This window comes from Centruroides sculpturatus, unplaced genomic scaffold (assembly GCF_000671375.1).
Source record: "Centruroides sculpturatus isolate CEXI.00-Female unplaced genomic scaffold, Cexi_2.0 scaffold41, whole genome shotgun sequence".
Lineage (NCBI taxonomy): Eukaryota > Metazoa > Arthropoda > Arachnida > Scorpiones > Buthidae > Centruroides > Centruroides sculpturatus.
Window position 1 is genome coordinate 1,372,787 of NW_019384983.1, and position 14,309 is coordinate 1,387,095.

The following is a 14,309-nucleotide window of genomic DNA, read 5'->3' on the forward strand; positions in this document are numbered from 1 at the left end:
ACATCATAATACTAAAGCCAACCATACTAGAGGGAGGCGTTAATCCCTCTAGTATCAAATTGTTTGGTAATTCATTAATATTATAGCCGTTTATTAGCCCGATTGCATACGACAACGGTTGGCTTTAATATTCTGTATTATATAATTCTAAATTTTATGTAATATGAAATTTTCTTACATAAAATATTTCACTTGCAAAAATTAAATTAAATGTAAAACATACTGCAGTAATTAATCTGTAAATAAAAACTCGTTTCTTCTGTCCATCTCGCCAAACACGAGCCATTGCTTGCAGATCGTTTGCTGGATTCCAATCAATATCATAAAGCAGAATTCTAGATGCTCCAATTAAATTTAATCCAACTCCACCAGCTTTAGAACTTAAGAGAAATATAACTGTAAGTCAGAACAAATATAAATATTTTAAATATACTTATTAACAGACTGTATACATTAATGAATTAGAATATTCTCACAATGATTAGAATATGGTGAATTGAAACTATCTACAATATTCTGTCGACTGGAAGCTGGTGTTGAACCATCTAATCTTACAAAGCTGTATCCTTTAAGTCTACAATATTTCTGTAAAATATCTAAAGTCTGAAAAATAATCAGATTTTAGATAAAATTTTATGGAATAAATAAATCTAAAATTATATTCAAATTTAAATTACAACTTTAATTTAAACAAACATTGAAATTTATCACATACTTGAGTAAAATGAGAAACCAAAACTATTTTTTCTTTTCGACTATCAGCAAACATACTTTCTAATAATTGAGAAACTACTTTTAATTTTCCTGACGTAACTGATAAATTTACATTTTCAAAATCTTTTGGAAAACTTGATGAAATTTCTTGATATAATGCATCCTAAAATTATCACATACATAATTATATATATTACATTACATTAAGTTATTCAATTTTGTTTGATAGTGTAATTTAAAAATATTTAAAAAAGTACAAAATTATTTGCTTTTAAAGCAAATAATTTTGTACTTTTTTAAGATCTAAATTCTACAAAATGTAATGGAAATTTTTAAAGATTATATTACAGGTAAAGAATCAGTGTTTTGTGATTCAATGAGTCCTATATTAAGTAGAGACCAAAATATTTTAAAAAATTATTTCATTTTTCTGCTATAAGTAATAGATATGTATATATCAATGGTGCAGTTTTCTTTATATTCCTTTTAAAAATCGATTTTTCAAAAAAATATTTCCTCAGAACTTGATGAAACTTTATGGGTTAATTCTACAGAAATAACCACCATTTTTTTAAAGCAACAAACACAAAACCTGTGTAAAATCATATGTAAATCAACAAAGTGCTATCCCATCATGCTAGTATCATGCAAATGAATGCAGGAAAACTATTGCAAAAGAAGAAAATGGAAAATATGCAGACAAACCAGTTTTAAAATGTTTAACTTTTCTGTAGTCAAACATAGACACAGAAAGTCAATAGAACACCTGTAACATTGTCATCAGAAAGTCAAATGAGAACACCTGTAACATTGACATCACAACTGTATTAGAGTTTCTAAACCATTTCATTTTTTATTTGGCAACATATCACCAGATTGAAATGCAGACTTTTAACACAGAACATATTGATTGATTACATCAGAATGCAAACAGCTCAATATATCAGAAAGATCAGTGGCTAGATTGCCTATGTGGCAAAAGTGTCAGCTTGCTATTCTGCAAACTTTGGTTTGTATCATGGTTGGAAACTTCAGGAAATTTTTTATGGTTTGCCTGTTACAAATAAGTTTGTACCATCCCTCACCATTTGGCCGAACCGATAAAAGTGTCTGGAGAAAAGGCCTATTCAGTGCCCACTAGAGAGAAAAAGTTCAAAACTGAAATAAAAGAAATATTAAGATTTTAGATATTCATTGACATTAAACCTTCAAAAAGTATCAAAGAAAATGAATAAAAATGAAACATTAATTATATATTACACAATAAAGGGAAAAAATTTGTAACACTCATCATAATAGAGTTTGTCTCGGAATGCGATATCTCAGCGGTTCCCAACCTTTTTTCATTAGCATACCCCGTGACATGTCATATCTCTAGATTGTACCCCTCATTTAAGAAATTTAGTGAGTACCCGTATTGTTAATTTTACATATTGTAACTTTAAATTAAAGAAAAAAAACCTAAAAGAAAAAATGTATAATAAAGTTGTGATTGTTGCAAGGAACATATTTTACCTAATAATTTTTTAATACTATTAGTTTGTGATACATAATATATTATTATTTCTGCCATAATGACTAACTTTTTTCTGTACCCCTAAACAACCTATCGCGTACCCCTAGGGGTACACGTACCACAGGTTGGGAATCGCTGCGATATCTGATTCAACCTGTATAACTAACAACAGTCAAAATTTAAATTTGTTTTCCACAAATGGAATATTCAGCAAAAAATGACATTATTTTACTGTAATAAATAATATAAAATTTATTTTTATAACATTTTATTCTTCAAAAATTAAAAAATATATAATTGTTACATATAATATAAAGATTATAAAAATACAAACAGTATTTACAAACTACTATCCCACATGGCATATTGTGAGGATCCGAATTCGGACTTTTCGTGTGTTTATGTCAGATCACAGTGTAGCTATACTTTCGTTTAATAACTGTCAACTTTTACACCTGGGAGCTAAATATCTGCTAAGTTCTCAGGCTTAATAACGACGCTTTCTCAGCACCTTTCGACCTAATATCTCCGTTTCAACAATCCAACATGGAAAACAGACAACAAAGTGAGGCAGTTGTCACCAGTTCCTCGATCGGACCACTCGAGTTTTCCCTGTGCCTCACCAAATTTGGATAGTTCTTCGCCTTTGGATATTTCCTCGCCTTTGGATATTTCCTCACCTTTGGATATTTCCTCACCTTTGGATATTTCTTCGCCTAATAACTATGGAAATAAGAACTGTCTTCTTACGGGATTTCATACAAGGTAATTATCGACACGTGAACTTCTGTAAACTCTCTCTCTCGAATCAGGTCATATCTTAATCTCTAATACTTATAAAATTGAGAAATGTATCTAACAGCAGCCCTAATGTATAGCCTATCATTAACCATTATACAGTTGTTACGTTAAAATGTCTCTGAGTAAGTCACTTCCGGTGCGCTGTCTCTCCTTCTATCTCGACTCAGATCACTCACACACGCGACCGCTCACACCCGAACGAAACGGTTTCTGTGTCTAGCCGTGAAGACACAGTGGTGTCAGTCCTGATGAAACCTGTCATTGCGATCTTCGTCGACGCGATGTCAACCCTTCGGTCACATGGTGCCGAAGTACAGGGAGGCCCTTCAGCATTGTCACACATATAAGTATAGCACACATGCTCATAAATGGAATATATATATATATATATACTGTATGTTGTATTATTTTGCATTCATAGTCATGGGATTGAGTGTAGGATGATCAAGACAAAGAAAATTAGAGACCATAAAACAACATGTCCATGTACTTTCGGGTCCTCTTTCAATCTCTCTTTATTCTTTTTTTGTGTTGCCAACCTCATTCCATTTGGAATGAAATTACCAAAGTAAATTACAGAAAAATATATACAAAGTTTACAAAAATTTAAAATATGTTATATATATATATATACACATCTCTTTTCCTAGTACAAATATATCTTTTTGTTTTATTTTAGATGAAATTGTGTATTGTCTGGAGAATATTTACTGAATGATCTGTTTTTTTTTAAGTTTGTTTAACTACTAGAAAACAAAATTTATACATTAAATCTAGTAATTGTAAAAACACAATACCTTTAGTACTCTAAATTAAATTAAAAAATTACCTGTAAAATCATTAATTATACAGTCAATATATTAAAAAAACAAAAATAATCCATAGTTTAGTGATAAAACTTTTTTAATATAGTTTAATACAGAAGAGAATATATTGATTAAGGATCACTTCTGATCAATAAAATGAGAATATAATCCAAAAACATGACTGAATAAAGAANATGTAATAAAGCAATTTCAAAGACATAAATGACAAAATAAAAATTAAAAAAATAAAAATCAACAATAAAACAATTTAAAATTAAATCATTAAACAGAACATTTTTAATTATAGATAATATGACATATCTAGAAGGTGATACAAAAGTGTGAAATCCGCAAATTTAACGCAGTTGTCAGAAAAAAAAATTGTAAACAACCCACAGAAAAAACTCTCTTGGTGAGAATTATATCGGAGGTCACCATTTGTTATCACAATTAGCTGGGAAACATAGGTGTCAAGAATGCACTGTTAATGTCATCACATGATGATCACGTGACTCCTTTCCCACGACAAATGTATAAAAGCTCGAGCCCCCAGAAGCTCAGGGAGATCCAAAGGAAGTTATACTTGTTCATGTGTGCATCTTGTCTCCCAAGCCTCCATACAGTGAACAAACGAACGAAAGGAGAAGACATCAGTAGAAGACAGACCACAGCTTCAAACTTCCATACTTATCGCCATACTACAGTTCCTGTGCCGACTGATTCCTACAACCCATTCAACACATACCATTCATTTCCTCATAGAGGTACTGTTATTTAGAGCATTGCAAACTCTCTCTCCCTAGAGTTAGGCAAGTGACATAGACAAGAATAGTCACCATTATATGTACATAGTCTATTATAACCGCATTTATCCTTAGAATTAATTATCGCCTTCTGTAATGTAGATTTAGTTCCTTAATAAATGCTTTTTTTTTAATTTGTTAAACCTGTCTCCTGTCTCTGAAAGGATGCCTGCTGGCATACCAATGCATTCCCCACTCACTTTTTGCCCTCCTAGCCATCCGATGACTCCGAGACCGGGTTTTACCAGCCTGTGCAGTGTAAGTGGTCAGAAGGGATTAACCCCTGGCCCTCTGATGTCTCACAAAAGCAGTCAGTTTTGTTGCTTTAAAATAAAAATAAAAAATATAATAATGAATATTGCATGACTTCAGTTAAGTAAGATTAGGTACTGTTCCTAAGGAAATTGAATAAGGTTCACTAAAAAACAAGCCAGAACATTTGCTTTGGCCTCTCAAATCTGTCTTGAGCAACATCCATATTCACAGAATTAGAGATATTTCACTGATAGATAATTAAAATAAACTCTTAGAGCATATAATTACCTTTACTGTATTACAAATATTTGTTTCTTCAGCTTCTGTAGATTTTAAATATAATAACAATGGATGATTACATAACTTTCTGAGAGCAGTTATGCACATAAGATGATGGCCTGTATCAACAGTTGAAAAAGAAGTCAAACAAGCTCTCACTGATTTGCATCCTAATATTTCAGAATATAATTCAGCTTGTAAAGGTGATGTGGGACAAAATACTACTTGTTCCACTGAAATTATTTAAAATATTTTTTATTTATAACTATAAAATTAAAAGTGATAAAATAATAATTATAATTTACAATATTCTACCTATAAAAAAATGTTCTAAAATATATTAAATATACTGAAAGATAACTAAAGAGTAAAAATAAGAGAAAATAAGACAAAGTTATAAAATAACATTTTATAGATTTTTACACTTAGACTTATTGTTTCATTCTATTTATCTGTCCAATGAACTGTGAACTACTAGGTAAAACTTATTTGACAATGTGAATTACAGTTTGTATATCTTTTTAAGAAGCAATTAAATTTGTTATAACATTAAAATCTTTACATTATCATATATTATTTATCTTATTTTGCTTAAGCTTTGTTATTTTAAGTAAAAGTTTTCTTTTTCTTTTAAAGAAGTTTACTGTCTTGACTGTCATTTCAAACTTTTGTTTATACAGTAATACCCCGAACTTACGCGATAGGTGGGACTGAGCAATAACCGCGTAAGTCAAATTCGCATAACTCGGGGTATAATTTCGCAATTTGTGTAAAATCCAAGTCGGATGTATGTAAGCTAATAAATGTTCTCATTAATTTTATCTCAACATTTGATTCGTTCATGCTTACAAGAAATCACCATATAGAATCTCTCAAGTCTCCGTAGATATAACAAACACAGAAATAAATAACACAAAATAAATTGTAGCTATGCTTCGATTCCGCACGACACGTCTGAACATGTAAGCTGAACAATAGTGTGGGGGGAGTGAGTAATCAAGAGTTGTGTGGTGCTCAAACAAAAGACGAATCAACGAGATTTGAAAATCGCATAAGTCAGGGTAGCGTAAGTCGAGGTATCACTGTATTGCATTTATGTGCTAAACATTAAAGTGTGCTGAACATATGATTTGAGCTTTTATTTTTTGATAAAGCTAAAAGAAAACTATTTTAACATTGTGAAAACACAAGAAAATTTTTCTTCTTTCTAAGTATTAATAATTGCACTACTTTTTCAAAGTATTTATAGATGAAAGGTAATGGAATAGATGGAACTGATCATTGAAAATGATAAAAATGTAAGTTTTGTAAACTGATGCAATTTTTTCTTGTAATATCTCATATATTTAATTGTCATAAATCTATAGGAGTATAGGTAATTGATAAATATATTTTCTCTCTATAAATATAAATAGCAGAAGTTTATGAATTAGATCTAAAATGCTCAAACACTTAAATCATTTATGAAATAATATATATTCTATGTTTTAATTAATGAAAAAATATATTAATTGTTAGAAAATTTTATCAAAGAAATCAATATATAAGCATCTCAAAGATCAATGTTTTAATAATAAGCTAAACAATTGCCATACTGAATCAGGCTACTTTACTGCTATTATTAATAATTACATTGAATAATTATTAATAGTAGCAGTAAAATAGCACAATTCAATACAACAATCATTTGGCTTATTAAAGAAATCAATTTAAATAACTATATCAAAATGTATAATAAATTAATTGTTTTTAAATACCAATACACAAACAATGGCAATCTTAATTAAACTATATGCAGTCTCCAGGTTACAAATGTCTGACTTGTGGCATTCCACAGATACAAATGGATTTCCATTTGTATCTTAATTGTATAATATTGTTATATTATATTATTATTCATGTAATATAAAATATATATCTCATTTAATTTAGATAAAAATTGTAAAACTATCATGATTTAATTTTTATCTATCTGACAACATTTGTCAAGAATAAAAGTCAGTATTTTGCAGCCTACATGCTTGAATTTTGTTAATAATTTTAATGTCAGAGCAAATAAAATAGAATTTTCACTAATTATAGTCTTATTTACTTTTAATGATTAGTTACTTATTATTATCAATATAGGCAAGTGCCAAAGTGGTTACACTAAGTGAATTCTACTGTATGCTTGAATAATAAAAATAATTACATTTTGTTGGAAGGTATTTATTGATGATTTCTTGTGTTCTTCGTAATACAAATGAACTAGTAAGAGAAAACAACTCTTGAGCCCTGTCTTTTCCAAGACATTTTGCTTCTGCAGTTGCATTGGGTTGTCTACTCTGAATTATTGGTTCTTCAAAAATTCTATGAAACTGAGATGGTGAACCTAAGTAAAACAAAAGAAATTGTAAAACGTAAAGTAATAAAAGAGATAATAAAATAAACAACAAACCTAAACAACAAACCTAAAATACCAGGATTACAGAACTCAACAATTGAATAAAATTCTTTCAAATCATTCTGAATCGGTGTTCCTGTCAGAAGTATACGTCTAGGAGTCTGTAAGCCCATCAATAACTGCTCAAAAAAAATAAATAAATACCTTAAAATTATGAATATTTTTTTGAAAACATGTAAGTTTGCTAACTGCTGGAGGAGATCGGAGACTTAAAAGCCTACTTATCTGACACCAGTGTGAGTTTGCCAACTTAATGGGGGATCAGTTAATCCTGTGCTAGGAATAGTCTAGGAATTGTTCACATGTGGGTGGTGGTGTTGGAGGCAGAGATGACAAGTATCTTACATAGAAGCTGTTTATTATTTGCAGAAAGGGTTCTTACATGGTCTAGCTAGTTTTTTACAGTCTATCAGTTGTAATTCTTCCTGATGTAGAGGAGTGATGTGACTCTCACCTTCTAGTAGTTTCCTGTTGCTAGTTGCAGCGCTGTGGCAGGCAAGAAGGGTTCCTGAATCAGCAACATTGACAAATAGATGAAGGTGATGTGGCACTTGGCACAGCAGATAGTGCAAAGGGAGAATGGCTTTGACAACACACAATTTCAAGAGTTATCCAAAGGGAGACTGCTCTCTCTCAATATAATGACACTCTACATTTTATGTACAGAGAGTTCATTGACTCACTGTCTGCAGTGCACAGTTTATGGAAAAGTATTTTGTTCTTGAAGATTGGGGATTATTTGTCTTTCAATCGGCCATTCTGATTGGTTGATCTCCCTCATCCATGCTTTCCAAGTGGCTGGTCCTTCATTACTAAGCGTAACAGGACTCCAACCTGAAGCATTGGAGAGAGAGGTCAAACTTGAAGCTGAATTCTACCTTCCAATTGAAAATGGATGGCATTCCTTCCATAATTTATGGCTTTGGGTCTCATTTTAATATAAACAAAAGAGTGTCTGACTACACACAAAATTTTTTTCTTGCCTTTTTAAACAAACAAAATTTTTCTCTAAATTAACTGATTTTCATGAATTTCATGATGGTTTCAACCTGTCCGGGACCTCACAAATCTAATAAAGTAGAGCGTCATTTATCCAAAAGCCAGTTATCCGAAATGTTGGTTAACCAAAAGCATTCCAGTAGGCAAATTTAAATTTTCACTAGTGCTGTGGCACTGCAATCTTTGGCTATATCTTGGTCTATTCCAATATTTTTTTTTGTTTGTGTGTGTGTTTTAGCTGGCAGCACTGGCATTTTTGTATAGTGTTTTTTTCAGGACTGTGTGAATCAAATGTTTTTGATACTAGATCAACTTCTAAAGTATATTTTTTTTTTGGTTTTTATATTTTTCAATATATTTATTTTGTTTGTAAAAAATAAAGAAGTAATGTTTAACAATACAATAGCCACGATTATTATTTTAAAAAGTTTACGTTATGCTTAACATCAACAAAAATTCAACACGAAGCGACACGCAACAGAAAAAAATTTCAACATGGTATAGGTTAATACATTTTTTCGTACATAATCAGTTATCCAAAAAATAAGTTATCTGAACAACCTCAGTCCCCAATTGATTTGGATAAATGATGCTCTACTGTAATAAAATTAATTTTAAAAATTTCTAATAATAAATAAACTAATATGTAAAATAAACATATGCAAATGGAATAAGTTGCAAGGAAGGTGATTGTGTATGAAATCAGGGCTTGAGGCACCAGGCAGAAATATTGTCTGTAGAATTGTCAGAAGACACTCCAGCCTGAACCTTTATCACCTGATCAGTGGAATGATTTGACAGATAAGGCTTCAACTTACATGCCAAAAGTCCAAAGCAGAACAGTACATAGGAGAGGTGAACAAATGTAGCAATGCTAAATATGTTGACTTGAGAGAGGGAGACTACATCATCAAGGTCAATAGAGTCAACTTTGTCAACAAGAACCACAAATAAGTGGTGGAGTGGATCAAAATGATTCCTAATGAAATCAGACTCTTGGTTATTAATGAGAGATGCAAAAATTGGTACAAAGACAGGAAGCTAGTCATCAAAGAATGCAACACATCATCTACAATAAGATTCCCATGCCTAAACTTCACAACAAAAACCATAATAGTAACTGAGTGTGACTGTGTCATATGGTAACTGAGAAACCGTTAATAAGTTTCTCAATTACCACGTGACACAGTCCAATTTGTCAAATAAAGAAAACGAAGTCAATCACAAGGTTGAAGAAAAACACACCAACCCCCCTAAAGAATTAGAAAATGATTTGTGGCGTAGTAAACACTAGTATTGTGTTTTATTCCAAAGACACATGGCAAATTTTCCATCAAATTCCTTTATTAGTTGAGTCGATACGGTACATTGTTTTGTACTCATTTCGGGCTTTGCCCCTCTTCAGTCAACTAAAATACAATATATATATTTTAACTTATTACATGTTTTTAAATTTTACAAAGTGTAACCAAAAGGTACGTCTATATATCGTTTATGTACTCATTGTTTTATGTAAATTCTCTACTGTAATAAGTTAAAATATATATATTGTATTTTAGTTGACTGAAGAGGGGCAAAGCCCGAAACAAGTACAAAACAATGTACTGTATCGACTCAACTAACAAAGGAATTTGATGGAAAATTTGCCATGTGTCTTTGGAATAAAACACAATACTAGTGTTTACTATGCCACAAATAAAAAACAGGACACAGTTTCAAAAAGAAAATTAGAAAATGATGTTAATCAGATAGAAAATTAGGAAAATTCAGAAAAAATCAAAAATGGAAAGAAGAGCTAATTTGTTTGCATGTCTGTTCTTAAAATTTTTTATAATAAAAAGTATTCTTCACAAACAATTTACACTTAAATTACATAACGCTAATTAAAATAAAATTTATTTTTATATTAAAAAATTAATTTTCTCATGATTTCATTTTTCTTGATGTAATTAAATATTTATTATATTTTTCATTTTGAGCATCTTTTAACTTTTTGAGTTATTTATAATTTAACAGCAGTCTAGAAATATTTTACTACATTTATTTCTTTTTTAAATATAATTTGTGAGTATAATATGTACATTTAAATAATTTTCAAATTTTATTTGTGAAATTATTAATTTTATTGTAAAATTTACTTACATTTGTTGTTTTAATATTTATATTTTTCAGTCTATGTCCTTCATCACAGATAATAAGATCAAAATTCACATCTGATAAAAGTTCATAATTACGAACAAACATTTCATAAGATATAAGCAGAACTGGAGATAATCGTGAATGAAGAAATTCCTGAAATCAATTTTTTTAAAATTATCTGACTAGATTAGAGTTTTTAATCAAAAGAAATAAAATATAAATATTTTTATCATATGTTTGTTTATTTCTAATACAAAAATGCATCAATATTTCAAAAATTGGATGTAAACATAACATAAACACTTCTAAAAAACCAACATATCCAACAAACAAGAAAACTTCAATGACTAACAAACATTTTTGATCATACTCAAAAGTTATCCTTGGGTTAATATGTTTGAAAACAGAATAAAAACTGGAATGTACAGACTTTAAATGAATGAAACATGATCTCAGACACATAGAGGTTTATTTTTGAAATTTACTAAAAACCTTTACTATATGACTACATCATCCTTGATTCTTATGATCTCTGCCAATGAGATTGTTTTTCATCCATTTTAAATTTGTATATTTCAATTTGTATTTCCATCTTTAAATATTTTAACTTGAGGATGACCTTTAAATATGATTGAAAACATTTGTTAGTTTTCTTGTTTGCTCTACTTTGGTTTTTTTAGAAGTGTTTATTTTATTTATAATGTTTTAATAAATGGCAAAGACAAAAATAAACTGAACTCTTATATTATTAATGTATGAAAGCAATATTAAGTACTGCATTTACAAAACACTACTTTCAAAATAAACACATTCTGCAGCAATACTCCTCCTGTCTATATTTATTACTATATATAAAAACAGTCTCTTAGCCCATTCTGTATTACTTTCTTTGGTGCCATTGTGGCAATACTTGTTTATTGTGAAAGTTCTGGTATATTATTACACTTTATTATTAATCAACAAGATTAACATAACTTGTCTGCCATTAAGTAACAGTCCTACATCAACATTCTTGATCATCTCTGTGATTCATTAAAATGGAAACCTTATCTCTAGCAAGGAAAAAGTTGAGTTCTCCATCACACCACCACTCTGGTGCATCACTCCCTTCTAGTTATGGAATATGTGTCAAAACACAGATATTTGTCCTTCCACAGCTTCCTTACTTGTTGAATCATGTTCTCAGACCAAATATAAAAGCTTTACTAAGGATATCAGATTTAAAATAATAAATAAAAATGAAAAATGTTACAATAATTGCACTCAAAGAAGTAATGTAGAATGGGTTGCACTACCATTTTAATAAGTGTATCAACATTGGCAGATATACATATATGCTTAATTTTCAAATAAATGCTTAGAAGTGCAAAATAAGCTATTTTAAAGGCTATCTTCTATAAACATGTATTATTAACATAATAATATTTATGTAAATTAGAAGACACAGTCTGTCCAGAAATGGGAACTGCCATTTATTCACTTCTTATGTTTCAGAATACAAACATTTGACGACCTGACCTTTCTTTTTAGGCTTAATTTTCAAATAAATGCTTAGAAGTGCAAAATAAGCTATTTTAAAGGCTATCTTCTATAAACATGTATTATTAACATAATAATATTTATGTAAATTAGAAGACACAGTCTGTCCAGAAATGGGAACTGCCATTTATTCACTTCTTATGTTTCAGAATACAAACATTTGACGACCTGACCTTTCTTTTTAGGCTGCATGGCCATCAAGTTTAAAAAATTTCCTTTAAAAAACACAGAAAAATATCCAATTAAAATAACATAAGATCTGATGGCAATAATTGCCATCAGACAAAATTCTACAATAATAAAATTTATATTAAAAGTTCTTTTTATTTTTTACTCAAGAACATAGGTAAATGTGTTTTTTTTTAAATAAAATATTATCACCAATCAATATTAATAGATGAAAAGTATTTTCACTATTAAATTCAAGAACTTAAAATCAATTCAAAAATTAATTTCTAGTTCCAAAAAATTTATATGCAAAAATATAAAATTGTAAACATCTAAATCACATAAATCTTTTCATATTAATATTTCAAACATTTACATATTTTCATAAAACTACTTTATAAAATCTTTTCATAAATACAAATTACTGTTTAATAAAATTATAAAAAATACAACATTTTCACAAAGGTAAGAACCTTGTTTCTGTCAGTCTTCCTTTTAAGGCTACTGCCGAGGCAGTAGCCTTAAAAGGAAGGTCGTCCCCGGAAAATTTTGTGAATTGTCTTAAGGATCGCTGATGGTGTAGAAATGAAACGGCAGAAAGACTGACAGAAACAAGGTTCTTACCTTTGTGAAAATGTCATATTTTTTATAATTTTATTAAATGTAATTACCGCCGGCCATGTCTTTTTTACTATTTTTTACAAATTATTGATTATTATATTTGAAGTTTATTATTAAAAACTAAAATAAAACTAACCTGGATTTTATTTTGTTGGTCAACAGCAAAAACTGATAACTTATCAAATCCAAGCCATTTTTTAAATTCTTTTAGCCAGTTCTAAATATTAAATAATAAAAGTAACTATTTTTAACTTTATGAAATAAAATACAAAATTTTTATATAAAAAACAAGGTATCTCAAGCATACTTTTACTAAACTACTCGGAGTAATAATTAATATTTTCTTCAATATAGGAATTCCTCCATATGGTCCTTGTTTATATAATGTCCTGTAAAAATTTATTTATGTATTAATACACTCCTCAAAAATGGTATCATATCATCATAAAATAATGCCTATAGCCATGTGCACATTGTAGGACTGGTAGAGGTGAAAGAAATATGCAAATGATTAAAAAGACAAAGATATGCAACAGATTCCTGTTTATTCAGTAATGAATATGGTCCCTACAGGCAACAGGCAATGGCCTGTTGCCTGTAGGGACCATATTCATACAGTGAGACATACTATCAATGAGACCATTAATGGTTGCCTGAGGTATCCCTTGCCAAGCTGCATCCACTGCATCATGCATGTCGTCTACGGTATATGGTTGTGGTCCAGGGCCAGTTCTGATAGGTATGCAGTGCATGCATGCATGCATGAAGATGACCAAATTCCTACGGTAGCCAATAGTGCACTTTAAAAAATAACATTCAAATATAATTTATTATTATTTTAATATAGTGACTGACGATGAAATAGATTGATGTTTGCGTAACAACTGATGATATAGCTGTATAGTTTATTGATATAAATAATGCCAAAGCATACATATTAGATGTTTTGCATCAGAAAACTTAAAAGTGCAAAAAACAAGTGATGGGAGATTCATCCATTAAACCAGAGAAAAATTCATCAGTGGGAATTCCATAACCACTATGATTGTTCCTTGTTTTAAATCATGTAAAAAGCATAAAAATTTGGAATTTGCAAACTTTTAAAGTTTGCAAACTGCAAGCTTTATTTATGTTAATGTGTTAGATTAAGTTTAAGGTTTCATTTACATAACTCATTTTGAATGGTTGCATTATATAACGTTGGTACAGTACAAAGTTTTATGTTT

At 29.7% G+C, this 14,309-nt stretch overlaps 1 protein-coding gene across 2 annotated transcripts in view; it reads right to left on the minus strand.

Annotated features, from left to right (window-relative positions):
• Positions 1–228: 228 nt before the first annotated feature.
• LOC111632866 (DNA repair and recombination protein RAD54B-like) overlaps positions 229–14,309 on the minus strand; it is a 29,534-nt gene continuing 15,453 nt past the window's right edge. Inside the window, exons 6-14 of one of the 2 annotated variants that reach the window (XM_023377393.1) lie at positions 13,391–13,472; positions 13,220–13,300; positions 10,759–10,908; positions 7,625–7,736; positions 7,366–7,545; positions 5,184–5,407; positions 716–877; positions 477–603; positions 229–380 (exon numbers count right to left, since the gene is read on the minus strand). In XM_023377393.1, coding sequence (XP_023233161.1) covers positions 355–380; positions 477–603; positions 716–877; positions 5,184–5,407; positions 7,366–7,545; positions 7,625–7,736; positions 10,759–10,908; positions 13,220–13,300; positions 13,391–13,472 — 1,144 coding nt within the window. In that variant the 3' untranslated portion in view covers positions 229–354. Of the gene's footprint in view, positions 381–452; positions 604–715; positions 878–5,183; positions 5,408–7,365; positions 7,546–7,624; positions 7,737–10,758; positions 10,909–13,219; positions 13,301–13,390; positions 13,473–14,309 lie in introns of both variants that reach the window. The other variant, XM_023377394.1, reaches the window with a different exon arrangement.